This window comes from Brachyhypopomus gauderio, chromosome 21 (genome assembly GCF_052324685.1).
Source record: "Brachyhypopomus gauderio isolate BG-103 chromosome 21, BGAUD_0.2, whole genome shotgun sequence".
In the NCBI taxonomy this organism is placed as follows: domain Eukaryota; kingdom Metazoa; phylum Chordata; class Actinopteri; order Gymnotiformes; family Hypopomidae; genus Brachyhypopomus; species Brachyhypopomus gauderio.
Window position 1 is genome coordinate 5,049,197 of NC_135231.1, and position 25,926 is coordinate 5,075,122.

General features: G+C 46.3%; 1 protein-coding gene across 7 annotated transcripts in view; it reads left to right on the plus strand.

Annotated features, from left to right (window-relative positions):
* Window positions 1–25,926, plus strand: part of nol4lb (nucleolar protein 4-like b) — a 70,510-nt gene that overhangs the window by 8,387 nt on the left and 36,197 nt on the right. For 5 of the 7 annotated variants that reach the window (XM_076984584.1, XM_076984581.1, XM_076984579.1 and 2 more), the window contains 4 exons: window positions 2,583–2,741; window positions 5,117–5,228; window positions 8,674–8,783; window positions 23,518–23,665. In XM_076984584.1, the coding sequence (XP_076840699.1) occupies window positions 2,583–2,741; window positions 5,117–5,228; window positions 8,674–8,783; window positions 23,518–23,665 (529 nt within the window). Of the gene's footprint in view, window positions 1–2,582; window positions 2,742–5,116; window positions 5,229–8,673; window positions 8,784–12,371; window positions 12,526–23,517; window positions 23,666–25,926 lie in introns of those variants that run through there. The other 2 variants (XM_076984583.1, XM_076984585.1) reach the window with 2 other exon arrangements.

A 25,926-nucleotide genomic window follows, 5' to 3' on the forward strand; every position in this document is an offset into this window, starting at 1 on the left:
TGTGTGTGTGTGTGTGTGTGGTATCCAGTCTGCTGAGCTGGAAGGTGCAGTGTTGCCCCCCTCCTGCTCCTGTCCCATTTCAGCATGTGTGGAGGGCCTACTGCTGTCATACATGCTAACATCCTGGGCTGCTGATGTGCCCTGCGAGGGACACACACACACACACACACACACACACACACACACACACACAGGCTTCTGAGTGTGGCCTGCACATGTGCCCCATCTCCTAGAGGTAATGTAATGCACGGGAAACCTGTATTAAGCATATATGTGGTAAGTGTGTGTGATGTGCATAGTATTGTCTTAGTCTACAGGTCAGTGTACATAAACCATCATGGACTGGTGGAGGACGGATGACATTTGCCTTGTGATTGCTAAAAATAGCTTAAGCTCAATAGCTTGTCAGCACTTTCCAAACATAATTATAATCAGTTATAATCATCTTTATTATCACCACCATCATCATCATCATCATCAGTATTTATTGCTATAATTCACAGCAGGATTAAGTGTAGCACATGTCCCATGTGTGTGGCTATCATAGTGAGCTATTTCAGCCACTGTGGGGCATGACGAGAAGCAAAGAAAAGTACTATACGTGAGGAGTGTGTGTGTGTGTGTGTGTGTGTGAGAGAGAGAGAGAGAGAGAGAGAGAGAGAGAGAGAGAGAGAGACTGAATGACTACTGCAACAGTGTAAGTTTGAGTGTAAGGCTCCCCGTGTCACATGACCTTCTGCCCAGCACACCTGCCTCTGAAGACAGCCTGGTGATGGTTTCCGTGGAAACCAGGGTGGACTTTCATGTTGTTTGTTAATATCTTTCTCTGTGCATGTGTAATCCCCCCCCCCCTCCAGTGGAAATCAAGTTTTTAACCTTGTTAACATGTCAGTGTGGTGTTTTTATATGCTAGAAGACCAAGTTACTACCTTGGATGAGTATTTCAGCTTTTGAACTGCAGTGTACCAATGAGTGTCAAATAAAAAACACGGATTCAGAGAGCCAGGTGACCACGTGTGTCCCAAACCAGTGCTGGGTGAGGTGTAGTAGTGTGTCCCAAACCAGTGCTGGGTGAGGTGTAGTAAACATCATATTTTGCAAGCTACGTTTAGCTGTTCTCAGATACGTGTCCTGTTTCGGTTGCATAGCCACAAAAGGGGAAAATGTGATTTTCAAAAGGATCTGAAAATCAGAGCAGCGGTGCCGTTTGTTTTTGAGTAAATGTCCCAGCCTAATTTCCAGATAATGCTCGCGGTATTTACTTTACATACATTTTATTTTTAAAAGAGCAATTTCACAAAACGTCTATTGAATCCTGACGCCGTTCAATCCACGTATCCTGGGGACACGATGAGTACAACATGTTGGTGAACCGGTAACTTTATTTTTCTTGTGTTGACTGTGTACTTTACATCTGCAAAGTGCTAGATAAAGTTAAACAACGGTAGCTTGCCAAGCTGCACGATGAGTCATGTCAAATGCTGACAGGACATTTTATATAGCTAGAGGACACCGACACACACAGGGCAGGTGCTAAGTTAGACGGCTGTATTCATTGCAACAGTTCTGACGGAACTTCACTTTGGGGTCGTTCACAAAGAAAGCACACCAAAATAAAAGTCATCTTCAAGTTAAAGTTAGCTCATTCAACAGGATATGGCACATGGAGAAAGCCGTTTTCTATGCATGATATGTGGTCAAGAAGTAGCCAACGTTACTACATTTTGGAAAGACATCCACGCACAATAACTAATTTTTTAATTCAATCCCGCATTTCCACTCAAAAGCAAATCTGATATTCTTTTAAAATTTACGTATAAACTCATAAACATCATAAACTGTAAACACAATTCCTATACTGTGTTATATACTTTATTGTCCCGCAGCGAAATTATAATATATTATTATTATATTATTGGACTCAACCGAGTTAGTTATGAAATAGATGTTTTTCGCCAGAGACGTTCTATGGTGTTAAAAGCGTTTCTTACTATCGCACATCTTAATTTCTTCTTTACACGGTATCTATCTTGTCAGAGCTGGCAATGGGGAACAACGTTGTCTAATGCTAGCAACACATTATTATCTACCTTACCATTCTAATACCTAATAACTCTAATCGACTTGTAGGCAACATGAATGAATGAATTACTCCATTATTACTACTCGTATAGCATACAGTATGTATTGAAACAGGAAACAATAAAGAGTTTAAGTAAAACCCGAGATGCCGGTGATCAGCAGAAGGGTGGGCGGAGATAGAGGCGGGACTATTTGCATATTCATAGATCCGCTTCTGAATAAAGGCACGTGTATAAAGGTACATCTAAGCCATTTTTTGTTTTTGTAATATTCACATTAAGAGAATCTCTTTAAGAAACAACTTGTAAATATGTAATTTTAATAAAGACGTAATTCAACAAGTGTTCATTCGATGATGGGATCTTTTAAAATGATTTCGAGGACAAATGTGATGTGATTTTTGCCAACACTATTTCTGGTACATTGTTGAGTGAATGTGGACTTGCATATGTTTGGTGGAGTGCATAAGTCTGTTTCTCTGTCTGTCTCTTGGTCTGCAGCAGTGTGTGGATGGGGTGTTGGGGCAGGACGTCTCCTCTCTGAAGAGGGTGGCGGTGGTGGAGGACTTCTATGACATCATCTACGCCATGCACGTGGAGATCAGCTCCGACCCGGCCAAAGCCCCTAAGCACGCTGGTCAAAAGAAAACGTATAAAGCGGTACGTCTCTCTCTCTCTCTCTCTCTCTCTCTCTCTCTCTCTCACACACACTGTTTTGACTCTTCCTCCTTCATTTATTAAGTTGTTTTCTACTCTTGCTGTCTTTTCTGTCTCTTGTTCTTTCTCTTTCTCTGACACCCTTGTTGATTAGTCTGATTGCACCGCGTATGATTAATGCATGAACTCCAGACCCCCGGCTGCTGGCGCTGATGACATTCTTTTATGTTTTGCCACTTGTTGACTCAGATTGATTTCTTATCATCACACCGTTTCTGCTGGAGAACCAGGTCTCATCAGTATAGTCACACCACGTTGATGCCTTGTAGAAGGTGCCATGACGGTGCGGTCAAAAACACATCTCTCCTTACTCCATATGTGTGGAAGAAAGTTTTGTTTCCTATCCAAATCGGACAAGCGCAACCTTTGATTGCGCCCTCTGTTGGCCGTAGGGTGCCCTTGCATGTAATCCGTGATAGGGCGGCACATAACACCTTTGTGCTCGGCGTTCAGCGGTGCTCTTAACAGATGTATAAATAGTCACATGTGTGTGTTTTTTGTGACTTGTGTATAATTTATGCGTGTTTCTGTGTCTAACACGCGTGTGCGTGCGTGCACACAGACATGGAGCGCACACCATCCACAAACGTACAGCTGGGTTTGTTTGTTCTATTTGTGCCCACCGGCTGTCGTGCTGTGGCAGCATTCCAGAGGCTGGCATGGGCAGGGCTGTGGGCAGGGAGCCGCTCCGCTGGGCAGGACGGCTCCCGGTGCCACCCAGGTCTGCCCGCACGGCCGCCCGCACGGTCTCCCTGGAGTGAGGAGGGCCAGGTCATGTAGGCACACGCGCTGGGATGTGGACCTGGAGTTGTGTGGATTTCTTTGTGGATCTGCTGGCTTCTTAATAAACATGCACACACTCCCACACACACACACACACACACACACACACACACACACACACACACACACACACACACACACACACACACACACACGCACGCTTGCCTCCTGCTGTGGTACCATGGTCACATTATGTTTGTTTGTCAGAGCCTCAGGGGATAGTGTGGATATTCAGTGTGGGTTTGTATTTTCTTCCACTATCCCTCTCTTTCTCTCTTTCCCTCTTTATCTTGCTCTCTCTCTCGCTCTCTCTCTCTCTCATCCTTCTTCTCCATCTACCTGTCTCTCTCTGCTCGGGTTGCTTGGCCTTCACCTGTTTGGTGATGGTGGGGGGGGGGGGGGGGGGTTGAATAAGGGACAGGAGGAGGTTCCAGAAAGGGCCAAAGAGAGGGGGGAGAGGGGGGAGAGGAGAGGTGGAGAGGGGAGGTGTAGTCAGCAGAATAAGTGCCCCCCAAACCCCACCAGCCAACACTCAGTGTTGCTGTATGGTGGTTGTGTAGGATAGAGTTGAGGGACTGGGACACTGGGTGGGGGTGGGGGGGGGGAGTGAGGGTGGGTGTCTCTCTTCTTTTTTAATAAGAGCCTGGCCCCTACAGCCCTGCCTCTATCACTGCTGCTCACTGATTTAAGAGTCTGATTAGCACTTCATTTACCTTCCCCCTGAATTAATGACATTTAAATTTAGATTGGATGCTCTCCTCTACTGATAAACTACCTTTGTTCAGGGTGTGTGTGAATGCGCGTGTGCATATGTACGTGTGTGTGTGTGTGTGTGTGTGTGTGAGTCCTGATATCCTGCTGGTTTTGTGTCTGATTGACAGGGAGTCTGTCACCAAGGGCTGCATCTGACATTTCACTGTCACACCTTTCTCTCTTAATAACACAGACCACCCCTCCCAATGTCACACACACACACACACACACACACACACACACACACACACACACACACACACGCGCACACATACCCCACACACATCCTAATGCCCCACATTCCTGTTAGCCAGCACTAGCCATGGATCACCTCTGGCCATGTTCAGTGTGCCGGTCTCCACTGAGATCAGGACGGCCACAGGCAGATGGACCCGGGCAGGGCTCTGACAGCCAGCCAAAAGAGACACTCATGCAACGAGGCATGGGAGGCATGGCCAGTTGCCAAGTGCTCCGCCCCAAGGAAGGTGGACGGGGCCGGCTCCCCCTCCCCCGAGGGACCGGGGCATTGGCTTCTACCGCGGTGCCGTGCTCCTGCGGCGTGGGGCCTCTGCTTCTGCCCCTCCAACGTGAGGTCCAGCAGCACCAGCGAGACAAACGCAGCGTTCTCCGACGAGAACGAGGCGGGACGTTTCACGAGTGCAGCAAAGTGCAGTGACGGACCGCATGCGGAGAGCCCCGTGCAAACCCGTCCTGACCTAATGTTACAGCTATGATCTCTCTCTCTCTCTCTATCTCTCTCTCCCTCTCTCTCTCTGTCTTAGATAGCGGAGACGTATGCATTTCTGCCCAGAGAGGCGGTGACCCGGTTCCTGATGAGCTGCGGAGAATGCCAGAAGAGGATGCACATCAGCTCGAGTGGGGCGGACTGCAGGGGTACGACGCCCGTCAGCCCTCCACCGCACACGCCTGCCGTTCGGCTGCCTCCAAACCGCCATTGACATTACTCTGACATTTCCCATTAAACTACGCAGCAGTCATGTTTGACACAAACTACAGCACTGACATTTAACGCTAAAGTACATTACCACATTGGCGGCAGACGTTAACTGAAGCAGGACATGGGTGTTTAATCCTGAATTCCACACTGGTGTCTAACTACAGCAGTGAGTCACATGAGACTGAACTACAGTCCAAATACATATGGTCTTTACAGAGTTATTGATTGACATTAAAGAGATTGACAGTCCCAGTGAGCCCAAAAGGAATCCTTTGTCTTCCCCAAAACACTAAGCCCCACCCTTCCACCCTCTGGTTCTCGCTGTTGGGCCAGTCCCTAATCAGACCACCCCCACCTGCCCAAGCCCTCCCCCCTCTCCCTCAGGCTAACGAACCCCTTCCAGCACACACACCACACACACCCTCACGCACACGTTCATTAGGCTCTGATCAGCGCCGTGTTCTGCCTGTCTCGCTCCACACTGCAATTAGCCCAATTACAAAAAAACCCACACGCTCCAAGGACACCATATCATTTCTGCAGAGATGGAAAGAGAGGAAAAGGGAGAGAATGGGAGAGAGAGAGAGAGAGAGAGAGAGAGAGAGAGAGAGAGAGAGAGAGAGAGAGAGAGAGAGAGAGAGAGAGAGAGAGAGAGAGAGAGAGAGAGAGAGAGAGAGAGAGAGAGAGAGAGAGGGAGGGAGGGAGGGAGGGAGGGAGGTTCCGGGATGGGGAAGGGGAAGACGAGAGCCGTCCTGTGGGGGAGGAGCCAGACGGAGACTGCAAAAGAAAATTCGAATGGACTATCCATTACGAGCCATAACGGTGAATGGTGTTTTTCACATTCGGGCTCTAAAACCGCCAAACCCAACAGGAGCAGGAACCAATTACCATCAGGCCTCCAGACCATCTCCTTGCTGTGAGATGATAAACACACACATATATGTGCACACACACACACACACACACACACACACACACACACACACACACACACACACACACAGAACACCTCCCAGGCCTGATCTGTCATGGGTCCTGTGGCAGCAGAGGGGCATCATTGGGTGTCGCTCAAGAAGAGAGTGACTAATTGGCTTCTTACCCCATGGGGGGCCATAAACCCCCTCGTCACCCCCCCCATCCTCTTCTCCCTCTTTTTAGCTCCAGCTTCCCACGCAAAAGTTCAGTGCTAAATTATTAAAAGTGATTAATTACTGCACACACAGACTTTTTTAATTGACTCTCAGTCTGTGGCTGGTGTCTGCTCTTTCACCAGCTCTTTTTATAACTCCTGTCGCCGACATATGCAGTCAAGTGGGTTTTATTTATACTGACAGTGTGAAGGTTATCGTATTGCCACTGTAGTTTGAAAAATTACAAATTTTGATGTTATTTGCAAGAATTATAGTCAAGGACTACTGGCTGGCTGCATTTCCTAAGGAGTGTTATGCTTGTGCTCATAAATCCATAGACAGTGAGAATATGAGGAGAACTGGTCAATAGCACTCAGTAAACAAACGAATGCATGCTCATTGATTACTGATAAAGTGCGTGTGTGTGTGTGTGTGCGCGCCCGCAGCAGCCCGCACATGTATGCATGTGTGCGTGTGTAAGAAGGTGTGTGTGTGTAGGAGTGTGTGTGTAAGAAAGAGTCTATGTGTGTAGGAGTGTGTGAAATTACAAGCAGGTAATTGGTTTTTTTCTTTCCTCCATTTACTTAAAGCTAAAAAAAACTACATAAATGAGAAGCGTGGCACACAGCAAAATGTCATGGTTAGTGTTATAAACGTCATGAAAAAAATCATTATAGTTCTAAACACAATATAAATATATGGTGAATTGTCACTGGTCATTACATGTGCATCAGGATCACCTAATACATTCATGCCCCTCCTAATAACAACGTGATTTCTTTGTGGATGCTGCTTTTGGTGGTTTATCGCGTTGTTAAGTGAGGCCTCATGACCCCGAAGACAGACACACAAGCATGATGGACAGACATGACCCCAACACACGCACACACACGCACGCACACGCACACGCACGCACACACACACACACACACACATAAACACACACACATACAAATGCACACATTTAACAAGAAATGTATTATCATTATTATTATTATGATTTTAGTAATTAAAATGTCCATGTTTGTCCTTAAAGTCTGTCTGCCTGTCCAGTTTAAGCACAGAATACAGGACAATGTTTTGAAGATAAACAATAAAAATAATGCTTTCATGGTGGGGGGCTTCTGAATTCCTCTGAATGGCTGCTTAATGTCTGCATTATGAGTTAGTGTTGCATATGTATGTTATTATAATTAGGGCACTGCAAATGAAGCATTTTAATCGGACAAAGAGCCATGTGCATTATGAACTAATTGGAGATGCACGCACCAATTTGGAAACACTTAATTTACTGCCCTCTAGTGGTATCAGACAAAAAGGACACCACAATTCATGGACACTACACAGACATGCACCCAGACAGCTTTATTTGTTATGTTCCAGTGTTTTTATAGCAAAATTAGTGACGATGAGTATCTGCTTGGATTAGCGAGCACATTCCTGTCAGTTGAGGGATGTGCTGGTGTGTGTCTGATGTGTTGAAGTGTGTCTGTGCTGGTGTGTGTCTGATGTGTTGAAGTGCATCTGTGCTGGTGTGTGTCTGATGTGTTGAAGTGTGTCTGTGCTGGTGAGTGTCTGATGTGCTGAAGTGCGTCTGTGCTGGTGTGTGTCTGATGTGTTAAAGTGCGTCTGTGCTGGTGAGTGTCTGATGTGCTGAAGTGTGTCTGTGCTGGTGTGTGTCTGATGTGCTGAAGTGCGTCTGTGCTGGTGTGTGTCTGATATGTTGAAGTGCGTCTGTGCTGGTGTGTGTCTGATGTGTTGAAGTGCGTCTGTGCTGGTGAGTGTCTGATGTGCTGAAGTGCGTCTGTGCTGGTGTGTGTCTGATATGTTGAAGTGTGTCTGTGCTGGTGTGTGTCTGATGTGTTGAAGTGTGTCTGTGCTGGTGTGTGTCTGATGTGTTGAAGTGCGTCTGTGCTGGTGTGTGTCTGATGTGTTGAAGTGCGTCTGTGCTGGTGTGTGTCTGATGTGTTGAAGTGCGTCTGTGCTGGTGTGTGTCTAATGTGTTGAAGTGCGTCTGTGCTGGTGTGTGTCTGATGTGCTGAAGTGCGTCTGTGCTGGTGTGTATCTGATGTGCTGAAGTGCGTCTGTGCTGGTGTTTGTCTGATGTGCTGAAATGCGTCTGTGCTGGTGTTTGTCTGATGTGCTGAAATGCGTCTGTGCTGGTGTGTGTCTGATGTGCTGAAGTGCGTCTGTGCTGGTGTGTGTCTGATGTCCGCCTGTGCTCAGCGCCTCTGCCGTGTTTCTCCTACAGAGAGTGAGCGGCCAGGTGCCCTGGTTCCTGCCCTCATCGACTACAACATGCCGCTGACCACCACCTACCTGAAACAGATGAAGCTGCAGTGCCTGACCAACGGAGACCAGGTACGCTCATCCCGGCCGACGCCCCCGCGTACCCCGCCCCCTTCACCAGCCCCCGTACACTGCCTGCATGTGCTGTGCTAGTTGGCTGTGGCTGCTCTCTGTCAATCCACACAGCGTGGGGAGATGGGGGGCACTGCAGGATTCCGCATGTTAATTGCTGTTAAAGTCATCATGTTAATCGGTGTTAAAGTCATCGTGTTGATCACTGTGCGAGCCTTCGGCTAAGAAGGGAGCTGCTCTGCTGTATCTAACGGGCTGCAGGTGTGTTGCTAGGTGAAGTACTGCCACTGGTCTCGCCTTGCCCAGCGTGTATTGAACTTGCTTTGGGGTGTTTTTGGAGCTCTGTGCTTATGGTTAGAAGCTCGTGGGTTTCTGTTCATTTTCAGGAGGTACTAGTCTTGCTGGCAGAGGGAATCTCGTCGGTGTCTCAAAAACATAACCAGTTTCATAAGTTCAGGCTTTCTTGAAATAGCAGACAATGAACACTCTGGTGCTGTGAAATTAGTATTCTATCAGCCAACTGAATCATGATCCTCTGCAATGCACATTCAACACGTACGTTTGACCCTATATGTCACATTAGGGCAGGCTGTTGGCTGGACAGTGGTTCAAGTTGCAGTCTTGTTATTGTATAGATGTTGCTGTTCAGGGTGCCTTTTCAAAAGGGCATGAAGTCCTGCAGAGAGTTTTAATCACTACTCACTTCTCTTTACCACATTTATGCTTCTTTTACTGACTTATTTTCAACCGCCCTCTATTGGTGTACAATAGCATGCAATCTGCTGTACCTGTCAATCTGATGTGTGTGTGTGGGTGGTTAGGTGAGTGTGTATGTGTGTGTGTGTGTGTGTGTGTGTGTGTGTGTGCGCGGGGTAGTAGCTTGAGAATCAGGGTTAGCTCTTTTTCTAATTAAGCCGCTCTCTGAGTAGCAGGCTAATTAGCAGAGGTGTGAGGAAACCAACGGAGTGACAATTTACTGCAGAAAGCAAACCCAACATGACGGCTCCGCTCCACCGTTCCTACACGTGCAAGCACACGCACACGCACGCAGGCGCACGCACGCAGGCACGTGTGCAAACTCTCCCACGCTGCAATGCTGTTGTTCTATTACACGTCTAAAATCCATGGAATCTAAGGCAGAGTTGTAATTATGCACCACTTGTTCCTCGTGGGAACGTACCTCTTAAATCAGGAGGCACACTGTCCAAAAATGGGTTTTTTTTGTACAGGATTTACAGTATGCTCACTTACAGAAGCTTTTGACAGTGCGGGCAAGAATGTAGGCAGCGTCCAAGAGCAAAGAGGTGGGGGAGGAGGTGGTGGTGGAGGAGGTGGATGGGGTTCTGTGCAGCTGCAGGAGAGGACGGCTCCCCTTAGAACCAGGTGCATTGGGATTGCTGCGTAGCGCAGGGCGAGAGCTGCAGGGCGAGAGCTGCCGGGCGAGTGAGAGTATATGTGTGGAACCTCGGGGGACGTGACACAGGTAACATATAGAATAAAGGGGGGGGGGGGTGTGCCGAAGGAATAAAAAATAAAAGCCAAACGGAGACGAGACAGGCCAGTGCAGCACGCGCGAGCAGACTGTCAGTGAGGAGAATGTTCTTCTGGAGACTCGCAGTGCAGGACGTTTGCATCCAGCTCAATTCAATAAAGGAGGAAATTAACAGCATCCTTCCTGTGGGCTGCAGACTCCAGTTCCTACCAGAGAGCTGGGGGAGTGGGGGTGGGTTCAAGAGGGAGGGGCAGTTCATTTTCATTTATGGCCTCTTTTCCCATTTACTGTATCTCCTCCTAAGGAAACTCATTTCTTTCTCTCTCTCTCATTTTGGGTAAGGGATGAGCAAGGGGTGACAGCAGGGCAGTTATAATTGGAGTTTATAGCAAGGCCGCAGATAAGGCCCTGATCGAGCGGGGGTGGGGTGTGTGTGTGCGTGCGTGTGTGGTGGGGGTGGTGGTTGTGGGGGTGCGGAGACTTAGGAGAGAAAAATGAGGAACCCGAGAAAATGAGATGTACAAGCTTGCACTGTCGTTCGTTCAATTAACTGCCTGGACATTTTTGTGCGTGTGCTGTCAGGAAAGTTTGAAAGTGATCAAAACTAATTTCTTCTGTCGGGTTTTATTTCTGACCGCAATGTTTTAATCAGTGCTCCAGTATTTGTTTTGTAGGGAAAATGCCTTTTTTAATAAAAGCTGCAAATTGCTGATGTGTTTGCCATATGTTCTGCAGGTTGCAAGTCAACGTAGGCGTTTTAGAGCCGTCGCCTTTAGACCAGCTTATGCCAACGTGAACGTAGCATGTAATGAGAATCGCTGTATGATTTTAGCAACAGTTTTTGGTTACAGTAGAAGAAATAATTTTATTATCAATATATTGTGATGAAGTTTTAGACTGTTTTTCACTATAGGTCCTCTCCAAGCTATTAATAAGGTAAAATGATCATTTATAGCACCTTTTTTAACAACTAAGGATAAAGGGTAACAACTAAGTATCTTTCTTACAATAGCCTGTTTTTTTAATATTTAAACAGGCTGTGTTGCTGTATTTTACCTGTAGGTGGCATATTTCCCACACAATTCGTCTAGTTATCTAAATAGTTGTGAGCTATTTGAGGTATCCGACACCCTGTGTGAGAGAAATATATTTGTGTGTTGTCAAGGTAAAACTGTTTTTATTGTTCTTGTTTGATTGTCTTGTATGATTATTGTATGATTGGGTGAGTCATATTTCAATACAAAGGTTGTAAGACCCTCATTTGAGAAGTGTCACATACACAGGACTAGTCAAACACAGAAACCAGAAGTGTACACACTGACGAAAACAAGGCAAGCTTATTTCAGAAATAAAAAAATAACCTTATTATAAACAAAAAAGGAAATGTTACATAAAATAATTAAGTACATTAAAGTTCATTTATATAGAAAACATTACATGAAATACAAATTAATTTAAAGAGTAGCTACAGCCTACATTAAAATATTATTAAAACTGAAATCGGTAAAGAAAATAAAATATATGTTTATAAAAGTTTACTTAGTTTTAATTCAAAGGTTTTTTTGTCTTGATGTCCAATGTCAAAACACTTTTGAGGTTCTGTGATGAGACTAAATTGATGTTTTGGTGTGAAGGATTTGTTTAGCCTAGTTAACAAAGAAAAACACCTACCAACAGGCTTTACAGGAATCTCACTATGTGTAAGTTACCCTCCATGCCACAGTAACTAGTGTACTGGTAATCTGGAAAACACGCTTAATACATTTCATATCATTTGAATGTTAAAAAATTATTTTATCTTCTCTTTTCTCTGTTATTTTTTTGTTAGTAAAGTAATATCGTAAACCACACATGGAACCGAATAACCGTAAAGGATACCCAAGAGGGCATAACAAAAGTGTATTATAGTGTAGGCTGTTTTGGATTAAATTCACGATAAATAAAAAAAATGTAGAAATATCAAAACGTCTGAAGACTGTGAGACACGGAGTGAGGGGCGTTAAACGCCGGAGCCCTTTGGTCGTTTGGTACCACACACTAAACTACGGTCCGTGGCACGAGGTGTGACGTCGCTCGTGGCCCCGCCTCCATCTTCGGGGCTGGTCGCCAGAGTCGCGCGACGGCTCTCGCCGCTGTAGCTGGATTTTTTTTTTGTTGAAATATCAAAACGCCGGAGAAATAGTCAGGGAAGGGCTAGACGCGTAGCAGAGGTCTTAAAAACACGTTTGAAAATAACGAGCAGAAGTGGAGGTAAGTGTTTCGCGTGACTGTGCCGTTTGATTTGCTGTCTCAACAGCCCGACGCTCGTGTTATTATGCTGTCCCTCCTAACTGTAAAATAGAATTTTGTGGGCACGAACCCTCGATAGAGCAGCGCGCGCGCGCACGTCGCGAGCTTGCAGCCGGTCAACCTCGTTTTGCACATGAAGGATGTTTGCTAATGGTCAATAATAACCCTTATCAATTTTCCGATGTTAATAATGGTAGCCTATGATTTTAGAATATTTCCTCTGCGTTATCATGGTAAACATACCCTACCAACTCCCCTGTAGCCCGTGAGGTTATTGTATTGGGAGACATCGCCTGCTGCCTTTGCAATAAATACATATATAAGGCAGATCTTGATACTTGTCCGCATTGGTCATGCACAAGAGCGACACCTTTGCAGAACACCTCTGCCCCAGTATGGTTTACATTAATATGCATGCTATCTATCCAGCTTTATTGATTATTCTAGCGACTAGTTGGTCTTCATTGTTTTTTTATTTAAAAATAATTTTCAGTACGTTTAGGGTACGTGGTGTTAATTATTACTCAAGTGTTTATTGTATTCTTCTAACTTTTAATTGCGCAATGTAACATGTACACAATTACATGCCATTATCTTGTCATCAATAATATTTCCCTAAGTAGTTTCAATAACCCAGACCTTACATTTAAGGGTATTACATTTTAAATACATTCTGCTCATAGAAAAATGTGATGAAATTTGTGAATTTAGTTCTCATGGCGAGAACTGAAGTTTGGCCCTTCTTTGGGTAGCGTGGTAGCACAGAAAACCACACCGGACAACTTAATGCCGTTCACCCATCTGTCTTATCTGGTCTAATTTCGTAATGTGACAAACTAAAATGTGCAACTTTTTAATTTGTCCTAGATGTCAGGGTTAAATATTGGTAAAATAGTTAACATGGATGTAATATGCATAGGAAGTTGTTAAGTCTATAATACATACACAGACGATATATACTGATGAAAGCATCAGGTCATCAGGCCAGAATTGTGAACAAAACTTTAATTTGGTGTGTTAAAATGTATTTACTGTTGTGCCGTTTGAGCATTCTATAAGGCTCTTTGGCTCTATAAGGCTCATTCTATAAGGCTATTTGGCTTCATATACAATGTGTGAAAAGCACACACACCATACATACACACCCTATATATACATATATATTTTATATATATATATATTTGTAAAGAGTCGGCTGTGATGTGTTAATCAGTGTTGGTGGAATGGGATATGCATGTGGAACTGTGCATATCCCAGATGCAGAGCTGTGTAGCAATGGGACAAACGTACTGCCCCCCCCTCCCACACCCCCCACCCTGTCTCTTTTTCTCTCTGTTTATCCGTCGATCTATTGATCCATCTGTTGGTCTGTCTGTCTTTCTCTCTTACATTTTACACACACCTTCTCTTTTGTATCCAGTCCTCTATTGGTTAGGTTCTTATCTGTTCTTTTATTTGATGCAGCACTAATACCCTCACTGTGCCATTTTCAATAATGTCTTTTGAGCAGCATAATTTCCACCTGTACTGCAGTCGTCTTGCTTAAATCGGTGTGTAAGTAAATATTAGAGAACGTACACGGTCCACATTGGCGTGTAAAGGGTTAAAAGCTTTAAAACCCTCTTTATCATGTGTTGCCTTCTGCCAGAGCTTCACGAGGCTAAAGCCTTCCCAAATAAAATCACTTTTCTAACCCCTGCACCAGCCTGTCCAGAAGGAGGAAGGGCTTCCTGAGCCATAATCCTCCCCCCGAGAGCCAAGCTGTGAGGCAGACACTATCTCTCCCCTTCTCTTCCTCTGTCCATCTTACGCACTCTCGCTTTCTCTCTCCAGCCCTTTCTCCCTCTTGGTGGCTATCCATCCTTCCTACTTCTACTCTCTCTCTCTCTCTCTCTCTCTCTCCCTCCCTTTCCTCCGCCTTTCTCCTCTGCGCGCTCCGGTCCTGTCCCCTCACTCCTCTCCTGCTCCCCCTGCTCCACCCGCTCCACCCTCTCTCTGTCCCTTTGCTCATTGTTCTTTGTCTCGTTCATCTGCATTCTGGTGAATGTACCATTCTGCCTCTCGGAGGGCCTGTACCACCCTACGCACTTCTCTGCAAATTACTGTGAAGCCTGGCGTCTGATTCGGAGGGTCGTAAACACATTTGGGATTTCTCCGAGATCTTCTACGAGCGGCTTACCACAGCTTGCTAATCAGAGGTGAAAGTGATTTTTTTGGGGGCACTTTTTCCCTTATGTTGTCGTATTTGGCAGTGGTTTTAATTAAAATAGTCATGCTGAGCGTCGCTAAATTGCCTCATTATTCTCATCGCTATACTGTCACCACAGAACTCTACAAGCCTTTTGGCTTTGTTTTGGTGGGGAAGAAAAGCAGTGTTGTTGTTTTTTTTTTCTTTTTTTGGTATTGTTTACTTCCCAGCCCATGCCAGTACTGCGTTAACCAATGAGACGTACTCGAGCACAGTGGCGACGCATTCCCCACCATGTAATTTCCTGTCTTTTCACGGCTCGTTTCCTCTCAGCCGGCATGCACCGAGACCCAAGGGGGTATATGGGATGTGACATACAGGTTCCCTGTTGCCCTCTTGCTCCGCCGCTCTGCACTCGGCTGGTGCTGCCTGCTGTGCCGTGTGTGTAAGGCTCTGCCAGCGGAACACCGGACCCCCTTGGCCACCCTCTCGGGGCCGGAGGAGAGGAGGCCCAGCCAAACCTTGCCCTGCGCTCTTCTTGTGCTCTGGGCTCCAGCTACACCTCATGACCCGAGCACAACTACGTAGTCTACAGCAGATTCCTCACAGTGACCTAGTGGGGATCTAGATCTACTTTCCTCGTAGGACCTCTTGAAGAGAGAAGAGGAGCAGACCGGAGAGAGGTGGTCTAATGAGAGAGAGGTTATGGTTGAATGGATTAAAGGGAAAGTGCAGCATTGCCATCAGCAGTAATCTCGGAGCGTGCCCGTTGGGCACTTGGCGTGATCTCCTCCTGGAACTGGTGCCACGGTGTTTATTCCACAGTGTGACTGGACAAAAGGAAGATTCTCCTCACCTCACCATCGTTTATCTATTGTCACGCACAAAATAAACCCACCTGGGTTATAAACCCACATACTCATACTCGTACTCGTGCCCATACTGTTGCTACTCAACATATGCTACTGCGCTCACCAGTGCCGTCCTCCTCTGAAAGCCACAACTTATCAGAGCTGCGTTTTGTCTTGTTCACAATAAGACGAGACTGCATGAGGCGAGCAGGACGGTGTTCACTAAGCTGAGGTCACTAAGAAGGGGCAGAGATTGGCTGCAGAGCATCTGCTGAGAGATCAGGGTTCGGCAGAGGCCAGGACCACAGCCCTGGTCCTCGCCGCTGACCTGAATAAAGCCATTACCGCAGCCTGCCTCACACTGGAAGCCTGGACATCCTCCAGGGCATCTTGCTCAAAGCAGGGGTTTTCTGTACCTTTTATCCTGATTCTTTTTGCAGTTATGTGTTCCACTGAAAAACATGGCAGTTGATTGGATTTTGTGGTAGATGGAATAAAAACACCTTCCATTTGGCAAAATGTCTCGTTGATTTGTATGTGCTGGACTTCTACAAAGGTTCCCTGACTAGCTTGAACCTAAATCAGAGGGGATGTGTTGTGAAAAGCAAATGTAAAAAAACGTCCAACTTTCGACATGACTGTTGCGTCAGCCTCTTGGGAAAAAACAAATCTAATGCTTGATCTTCACAATACCAGGATTTCTGTGTTTGTTTCGTCTCAGCTGGAGTCTGGATCAGATGCCTGTTGCTCACAGTTGTGCCTTTGAGAGAGAGAGCGAGAAAGAGTGAGAAAGAGAAGTGGAATATGTGTTTGCTTAGCATTTCTTCTGAAGCTCTCCTCTGTAAAACTACACACCTTCTGTGTAAAGAATTCCCTGAAGAACTATCTACCCATATGCTGCAAAAGTGAAATGTTTTTCAGTTGAAGTGTGAGCTACAGTGTATATATATCTATAGAGTAGCGCAGAACTCTCCTTGAGAGATGGAGGAAAAGCGTGCTAGCATGTCTCATGCTGAGAGGATGTGGAGGGAGCTTTGGTTGAGAAAGTAGCAGTGGTGAAGCTCTTCTGCTGAGAAGACCCCACTTACTGCCTGCCATCTTATCAAGACACAGGGCATAGCTGGTCAAGAGATCCATGTGAGCTTTGATACTTAGCGTCCAAGCTCAGTATTCAAACCATCTGTAATTCATCTTGCAAAGAACGCGCTATATAGATATGTGTGTAAATCACTGGTGACATTACGTTTAAAGTTTAACACCACATTTAATTTCCCAAGTCATTGGTCAATGGAGACATATATGACAAAAGAAAACAAACCTTTATTACAAGAGACACTACATAGCTCTAAATTCACAATATCTGCTAAAAGGTGACATCATGTTATAGTGAAGGATTGCTTTTATACAGCAGACTGAATCAAGAAGTCGTATGACTGAGTGGTTGACTGACTCAGGAACGGAGAATACAGGATGGTGGCATTGTACCAGACGCAGGCTCCGTCGGCAGAGATGGAGACATTCTGCGTTTGGGAATGAAAGCAGCATCTCGCCGGAAACACTGTGAGCCGAACTCTCGTCACACTTTCACAAAGAGAAGCCTTGAGCGGGAATAGCACATTCCTTCCTCTGCAGTCCTCACGCCGTCGTCTTAGTGTGGTGGCGTGGCCTTCGTGCACTCCGCTAAAGCTTTCACGCTCATCACTCCCACAAAGCCGTGTAGGCCACATATTTAGTCCTGATGTAACTATTAACCTGATTTACTGAATAGCATGAATGTTTCATTTAGACTTGCTTTGTTGGCTAAAATGTGTTCAAAGATGGCCTGACCCTTAAGCTCGTTTGTCTTGATATACTTCACTGAGATCTACTAAGATTTTTTTTCCTCTGTGGTTTTCATTAGTGTTCAATTTATTGTTTTTTGCTAAAATACTCCCAATTAGCTGTGATAGTCTTACACATCCCATCATATGGTAGGTGCAAAGCTATTCTAAACTATTATTTGAATTAAATGAGTAGATTTTCTTCTCCAGTTCAGCTTAGCAAAATTCATTTTCCTAGCATCAAAATCGTTTTTCCTAGTTAGTAATTGTCTTGCAACTTCCTGTCCACAGCTGTCACAGTAAATAGCAGGGACGGGTGGAAAATACTAGCCTTGCTGCCTGGTGTGTGGCAATTTTCCTCTGGTTCCACCGCTAGCCCAGACGTAAGCGCACACAGGCGTAAGTGCACACAGGCGTAAGTGCACACAGGCGTAAGCGCGCACACAGGCGTAAGCGCGCACACAGGCGTATTCGCGCACACAGGCGTATTCGCGCACGCAGGCGTATTCGCGCACGCAGGCGTATTCGCGCACGCAGGCGTATTCGCGCACAGGCGTATTCGCGCACAGGCGTATTCGCGCACAGGCGTATTCGCGCACAGGTGTATTCGCGCACAGGCGTAAGCGCGCACAGGCGTAAGCGCGCACGCGTATTCGCGCACAGGCGTAAGCGCACAGGCGTATTCGCACACAGGCGTAAGCACACACAGGCGTAAGCGCTGGGGCTTCTGCTGCTGCTGCTTACACATCCTTTCCGGAGTGACTCAGCGGGCGCGCGGCAAGGCTGAAAGAGGAGCTCGGGACGCCCTCTGGTCTCTTTCCTCCCTCTCTCCCTCACGTCTCTTTCCTCGCTCTCTCCCTCTCCTCTCTTTCCTCCCTCTCTCCCCATTGTCCGGCACAGCGGGATGAGCGGGCGTGTATAGAATGACTGGCGGTGGCAGTAATTGAGTGGGGAGATTCGGTTTCAGGGCGGTGCGGGTGCACTGGACGCACGGCGGCTGCCAGCGGAGCTGTGGGGACCGGACAGCAGAAATAGCTCGGCAGCCCTGATCAGTGAAGGGCACGGGTATCGATTATGGCCTGTCTTCATATAATAGAACGCTGCTCCCCCCCCCCCCCCCACCCAAGCCTGTGGCTGACAATGAGCTGTAATATTACAAACACGGGGTGATATTAAACTGCTGGTTTGTCCTTCTGGCAATTTCTGTGATTCTTCCCACCACTGCATGTACACCCCTCTACACCCCTTCTGTAGGCATACTTACTGGTCACCGTGCGTGTGTGTGTGCGTGTGCGTGTGTGTGTGTGCGTGTGTCTGTCAGTGCTGGTATTTTTCCCCTCTTCATGGCTGGTTTTCCTGTGCAATCAATACTCTGCAGTGGAAGCTCACTGTCTCCACCATGTTAATCCTCACTAGGCCAAACGGTGTGTGTGTGTTTGTTTTCACATTGAGCCATAGTGGAGTAATGGCTCCCATATCAATACCTTCACCTTTTGGTGTGGAAATGATACAGTCAGTGTGCTGCTTCTCCTGCTAGCCATTGATTCTCATGAATGGAAAAAGGTGGGAGAAGTGTGTGTGTGTGTGTGTGTGTGTGTGTGTGTGTGTGTGTGTGTGTGTGTGTGTGACTATAGATTCACCTAAATCATGTGTGTGGGACTGTATAGGTTCACCTAAATCATGTGTGTGGACTGTATAGGTTCACCTAAATCATCTCAACCTCAAGTCTTAGTGGGACTTAAATCAGGAAATTTAGAAGTCTTAAACTTCTACTTGAACTTTAAGTACTACTTTGAGTTTAAGCACTACTGTATTTGTGGTACTAGATTGTTCAGTACAATTAGCATTTAATTCAACTTGGTGATGAGTGCTTTATTCCAAATTACATTACATGCTGTACTTTAAAATATTTCTCATGGATTTTTCAGTTCTTCACAATCACTTAGTTTCAAGCTTTGTTCTTGATCTGTTTCCATGGTAGCCAATTAAAAGACTCTGGTTTCCCTATTTTTAGAGGAATGTCTGCGTCCCAGCAGTTTCTGAAGGCTATATGTGAATAGGAGAGAGGGAGTGAGGAGAGACAGAGAGGAGAAGTAGAGGTGATCCGAAGGAGGACGGTGGGAGCGCTAGAGGAGAAGGGCAGGGGGAGAAGAACACGCCTCGGGCTCTCGTCGTTGTTTACGAAAGCCGTGATAATGTTCTAAAGATTTCTGATAAATACTCTTTTTTTAGGGGAATTAAGTTGTTCAGGCATGCAATATTATAGCAAGTGAGCAAAACCCACTCGTCTAACACCAAACCACACAATATTGAGCGTATTTGTTGAGAAACCATCATTGATTTTACATTGTATGTTTATAATGCACTCTGGATACACCACTTATCAGGTTTAATTGCACTTTGCTGTAGGTTTCTTTTAGTTTTAAGGCTAAGTAACTGTGGCTGTGGGACGTGGAGGGGGAGGAGAGACGGAGAGAGAGCAGGACAGAGGGGGAGCGGAGCAGTGTGAGATATGAGAGGAGGAGGCAGACAGGAAGAGTTAGCTTGCTAACTGGATTAGCTGCAAATGGCCGTGGCACAGATCCGGCTCCTGCCCTGAACGCTTCCACGGCGACACCAGCCCGCTCCGCCCGTCTCCACGTGTGAGCTACAGCGAGACTCGCTATCTGTGCGAAAGCCTTTTTTATATCCAGGGCTTGTAAACGGGTGGTGGCTGGGTGGAGTGGTATTCTCAGTCTTGGGTTAAGTCAACTCTGGGAGCGATCCATCCATTCTCGGGTTAAGTTGGCTCTGTGAGAAATTCGACCATGCTTGGGTTAAATCAGCTCTGGTGTATCCATTTTTTTTGCCTTCTGTGCTGAGCTACACACGCCTGTGACTTTGTTGAAGGTGGAAATCAATTATTGAAGTTACAGGCGAGCGTGCACATACGGTGTTTGTATTTATGAGGGGGGCTTGTTGAGTTGCCATGTCGAATGCATCCTCTTCCTCATTGACACTCTTCTCTTGATCCACCAGCTAGCCTTGTCGTAGGCCTGCTAGTCCACTCCCATTTATGAGATGAAAGTATGTGCCAATACATGGGCTCCCTACTGTACACCGTTAAAAATAGACTTGCTCCTCAGTTAATGATTTTTTAAAGACTTTACCCCCTTTATGCTCCTAATTGAAACACCCAGCCTGCTGCTTTTGAAGATTTATTACTCCAGATAGAGCAGAGCAGCTAGCAAGCTAACCTGGCTAATAAACCTATTCTGTAAATGTCAGCTCCAGATCTGCTTTTAACTCTGAGGTTAAAGCTTTAGTGTGCAAATCAATCAAAGTGTTGAATGCCTCTTATTTTTTAATTTTTTTTTTATTCCTCATCCCTCATATCCTCTTCCTGATGCAGTGACAGCGTGGTCATTATGCACAAAGCGCTAATCCATTAAACGAAGAGAGCTAATGAAAGGGAGTAGAGCGTGGGGAAGCTAACGCCCAGCCGAGCTGGGCAGAGAGCGACTCCCAAGGTCGTCCACCGCACGCTTTGTCTTCTCCGCGTCCTCCTCAGCGATGGCACAGACAAAGGAAACCTTTTGCAAAACACACCCCCCCCCCCCCCCCCCCCCCCCCCAAAGGCGCTTGCACACACAAACACCGGCTCCAATCAAGTCAGTGCCACATGAAAGAGGCCGGTGGGTCCAATACCGCCTCAATAAAGCGTCTTCTCCGTAAATCTTCTTGGAGAAAGGAGAGAGCAGGAGTGTTTTATGAGCAGAGGGAGTGAACACGGGGCAGACCCCTGGTTCCTCTTTTCGCACAGACAGCAGTTTGTCGTTTGGGTGGGGGTGGCGGAGGGGGTTTGGGAGGAGCGAGGAGAGCTCAATCTGCATATAGATGAGCAGCGAGCATTAGCAGCACCATTAATAAACAATAAAACTAATAAAACGCTGGCAGGACTGAGCCACAGGGTGTGAGGAGATGAAGACGGAGAGATATAGGCACAGATAAGCAGGATTGTTATAAATTGGATCATCTGTGCCACATGGATTGTGGACTCGAAGTGGTTAAATGTGGTTTTATATGATTGTAATTGAAAAGGAGTTAAGGAGATTAAACGAGGCTTCCGTTAGATCTGCTGCTCAGAGGTGATTAATGAAATAGTGGAATGCACTGTACAGGAATTCACACTCCCCTCTTCACTGAGAAAGAAAGATGAACAGAAAATATATTACCCAAGACTTGCTGCTGAGGAAGACACAAAGGCCATAACATATTACGGATGCTTCAAATGTGTCTGAAGAGGGTGATTCTTCTGTCAGCCTCTTCATGTCTCTCTGCCCCAGTCATGTCGCACTCAGCCACTTGACCTTTAAAGGGTGTCCCTGACCCTTCTAACTCCTTCCTGCTTTGTTGCTGCCCGAGTGACCTGGCTGACCCCTGGCAGCTCCTCGATCTTTGGCCACTGCTGCGGAGCCCTTTCCTCTAATCTTGAAGCGTGGCGTTAGTCCCAACGCTAGACACGCACTGTTGTGTGGGATGTGCCAGCGTAGTTGCGATGAAGAGGTGAAGAAAATGTGAAGTAAAGTGAGACGGGCGAGAGGAGGCTAATTTCTTCAGACTCCAATAACGCATGCGCCAATTTGCAAGTGTAGCAGCTTAACCAATCGGGGCGGTCGTATGGCTGTCACATGGGGTGTGGGGTTATTGGCAGCTCTGAGGGGGATCCTGATTAAACACTGGGGTCGCGAGGTCGTCGGGTCCCCCTTTAACTACAGGCATGAGCACAAGCTATGCGGCCAGGTCCCTGGGGTGGCTTTTGCTTTTGCCCGTCTAATAAATCATCCAGGCACGCATCTGGCCTTTATACAGAAACCCAAACGTTCAAGCTTGGAGCTGTAGCCGTGGCCGGAGTCAGCCGAGCAGGGTGAAGTGCCCTTGTTAGAACCGCACAACCTGCTCCAAGGAGTTCGCCAAGTTTCACGCTCATTTTATGAGGCATTCAGCCATTGTAGGAAAAGGCCATGTGGTGATAGAAATTACAGTTCTTTTGAGCTTGCATTGTATAAGCCACGGTCACCGAAGACCTCGGCTTCCCCTTCAACTTCTTTTTGCACTGAAGGTTCTGCTGAATGGTGCTGTTGAATAAGCGATCTCTCGGAGAGCCTTGTTTCTGCCTCCTGCGGCCTTTAGACGCAGCCGGTCTCACCGCTGTGTCTCTTCTCAGAATTATGCGTCCTTCTTTACGTCCTTTTATCCGAGTGTCGGTCTCTGAATTGTTTGCCTAATAGGTCTGGCCTTTTTGCATGTTCTTAGTGGTATGAGGGAGATTTTGAAGTACTGGATAAAAAAAAAATGTTGGAAAATGTTGCTGTTGGAAACAATGCTGATAACATACATTGAAAATAACAAGTCTGAGATTAAATTAATTGCTGTTAGTGAGCAAATGACTCCAGAAAATATTTAAATAGATGATTTCAGAATGCCACCAATTGCTTAACCACTTTTTAAGTGATTTTAAGTGAATGCTTACAGTATTACAATACATTGTTATTTACACAAATATTTTATTGTGGTAATAGAATGTTATGAGTTGGGACTACATAGAGAAGTGAGTCACACCATAAAGGTGGTTAACATAATGTTGACTAATGAATTTTCCTGTTGTGTCAGAACCCCACACGTTCGTGTCTTCCGCCTCCTTTACACATGCGGACAATGATAAGAATAGACGTACGTTTCATTTTTACCAGCAACATTTGACATTCGCCTCATCATTGATATGATGTTGGCAGGAAGTCTGCAGGGATGGAGCAGCCTCCTTGTGTAGCACGTGTGTGTGTCTGTGTGTGGGTGTGTCTGTGTGCGTGTGCTGGCACGTGTGCCTGAGTGCGTGTGCCAGTGTGCTTGTGCGTATGCTGGCACGTGTGCCTGTGCACCTCTGCCCCCCTGACGGGGCTCTAGCTGTCGCACAGTAGGAGCTGACACACACACACACACACACACACACACACACACACACACACACACACACACACACACACACACACTGTCTCTGCTGCCATTAACTCACCCTCTGCCCCCCTTTTCTCCCTCCCTCCCTGTCCGCTCATAGGATGAGAGTTCGGTGAGCAGCGAGGAGTTTGATATGAGTGACCCCACATGGATTTCAGCTGAGCACCACAACGCACAGTCTGATCTGAACGCTCCCATCAGCACAGAGAGAATGCACAGCCCCCAAAACGCCCACAAGGAGGAGGACGGTAGGAGCATCTACTCCCCCACGCCTCTCTCACTCCCTCTATCTCTCTCTCTCTCACTCCCTCTCTCGCTTTCTCTCCCCGTCTCCCCCCCCCCCCCCCCCTCTACTCCAGTCTCTCGCTCTCTGTCATCGCTCCCGCTCGGTCTCATCTCCATCTTAATAGAAGCTCGGAGTCCCACTATATGGACGAGGGAACTGATGGACTCTGAAATGAAATGACCTGATTGGTGGGTGTGGAGAACCAGTACATTGGTATGCTGAAGCATGAGGCTTTGTTCGTGTTCATACACACATGCGTGTGCGCTCCCACACACACACACACACACACACACACACACACACACACACACACACACACACACACACACACACACACAGAGTAGCAGGACCAAAGGGAGTCAACAATGAATGTGGACATTGATTCTGACCAAGCAGTTTCTACCCTTCTGTTTCCGGGCGTAGCTCGTGACCCTGGTGCAGAAAGCATACGGTGGGTCGAGGAGAAGGAGAGCATAGGAGGATAAAAAGAGGTTTTTTTATCAGGGGACAGGAGGACTGAGATTGGAGGAGCTCTCTGGGGCTCCTGTAGGGGGAGGGAGGTGTAGACGCCCCATGATGGCCACCTTGAGGAGTGCGGGAGCCCTTGTAAAGGTCAACACACCCTGCCCACTCCAACACACCCTGCCCACTCCAACACACCCTGCCCACTCCAACACACCCTGCCCACTCCAACACACCCTGCCCACTCCAACACACCCTGCCCACTCCAACACACCCTGCCCACTCCAACACACCCTGCCCACTCCAGTCCCCCACACAGGGGGCTGTGCACACTCTGACATTATCTTCCTGGAGAGGACTGCTTGAAAAGCACAGAAGACACACCCCTGTCTATCTCTCTCTCTCTCTCTCTCTCTCTCTCTCTCTCTCATACTAATGACAGCATGTAGCAGCATTGTGCCCATATAAAGAACTACTGGAGCAAGAAGCCCAGATGCTCCCATAGAATACATGCTCACACACTTTCTCATATACACATATACACGTGCATACGCGCTCACACACTTTCTCATATACACATATACACGTGCATACGCGCTCACACACTTTCTCATATACACATATACACGTGCATACGCACACACACACTTTCTCATATACACATATACACGTGCATACGCACACACACACTTTCTCATATACACATATACACGTGCATACGCGCTCTCACACTTTCTCATATACACATATACACGTGCATACGCACACACACACTTTCTCATATACACATATACACGTGCATACGCACACACACACTTTCTCATATACACATATACACGTGCATACGCGCTCACACACTTTTCGTTGCCTGAGGCAAATTGGTGTATTACAATGAGTCTGAACGCCACTGTGACTTCCTTGCAAGGAATCTAATTTATTGAAACACCACAATGATTCGGAAAGTGTTCATCCAAAGTATATTCATGGCGCTATAAACAGTGTGTGTGTGTGTGTGTGTGTGTGTGTGTGTATATGTATAAATGTAAATATATATATATATATATATATATATATATATATATATATATATATATATATATATATATATATATATATATATATATATATATATATATATTAGTGCTGTCAATTCCAGGTGCCGCGATTAAAAGTCCTCACCAGGATTTTGCTCAAGCTTGCTAGATTTTCTAATTAGCAATCCTTAGTGGAATCAACACAATCCAGGAAGCCTGAGCAAAATCCTGGTGAGGACTTTTAATCGCGGCACCTGGAATTGACAGCACATATATATATATATATATATATATATATATATATATATATATATATATATATATATATATATATATATATATGGCACTTACCGGCCACTTTATTAGCTACACCTCTCAAACTGCTCATTAATGCAAATGTCGAGTCAGCCAATCACATGGCAGCAACATGGCCAAGACGATCTGCTGTAGTTCAGCATCAGAATGGAGAAGAAAGGTGATTTAAGTGACTTTGAACGTGACATGGTTGTTGGTGCCAGACGGGCCGGTCCGAGTATTTCAGAAACTCCTGATCTACTTCACACCCAACCATCTCTAGGGATTACAGAGAATGGTCCGAAAAAGAGAAATTATCCAGTGAGCGGCAGTTGTGGGCCTTGTTGATGCCAGAGGTCAGAGGAGAATGACCTGACTGGTTTGAGCTGATAGAATGGCTACAGTAACTCAAATAACCAGTCGTTACAACTGA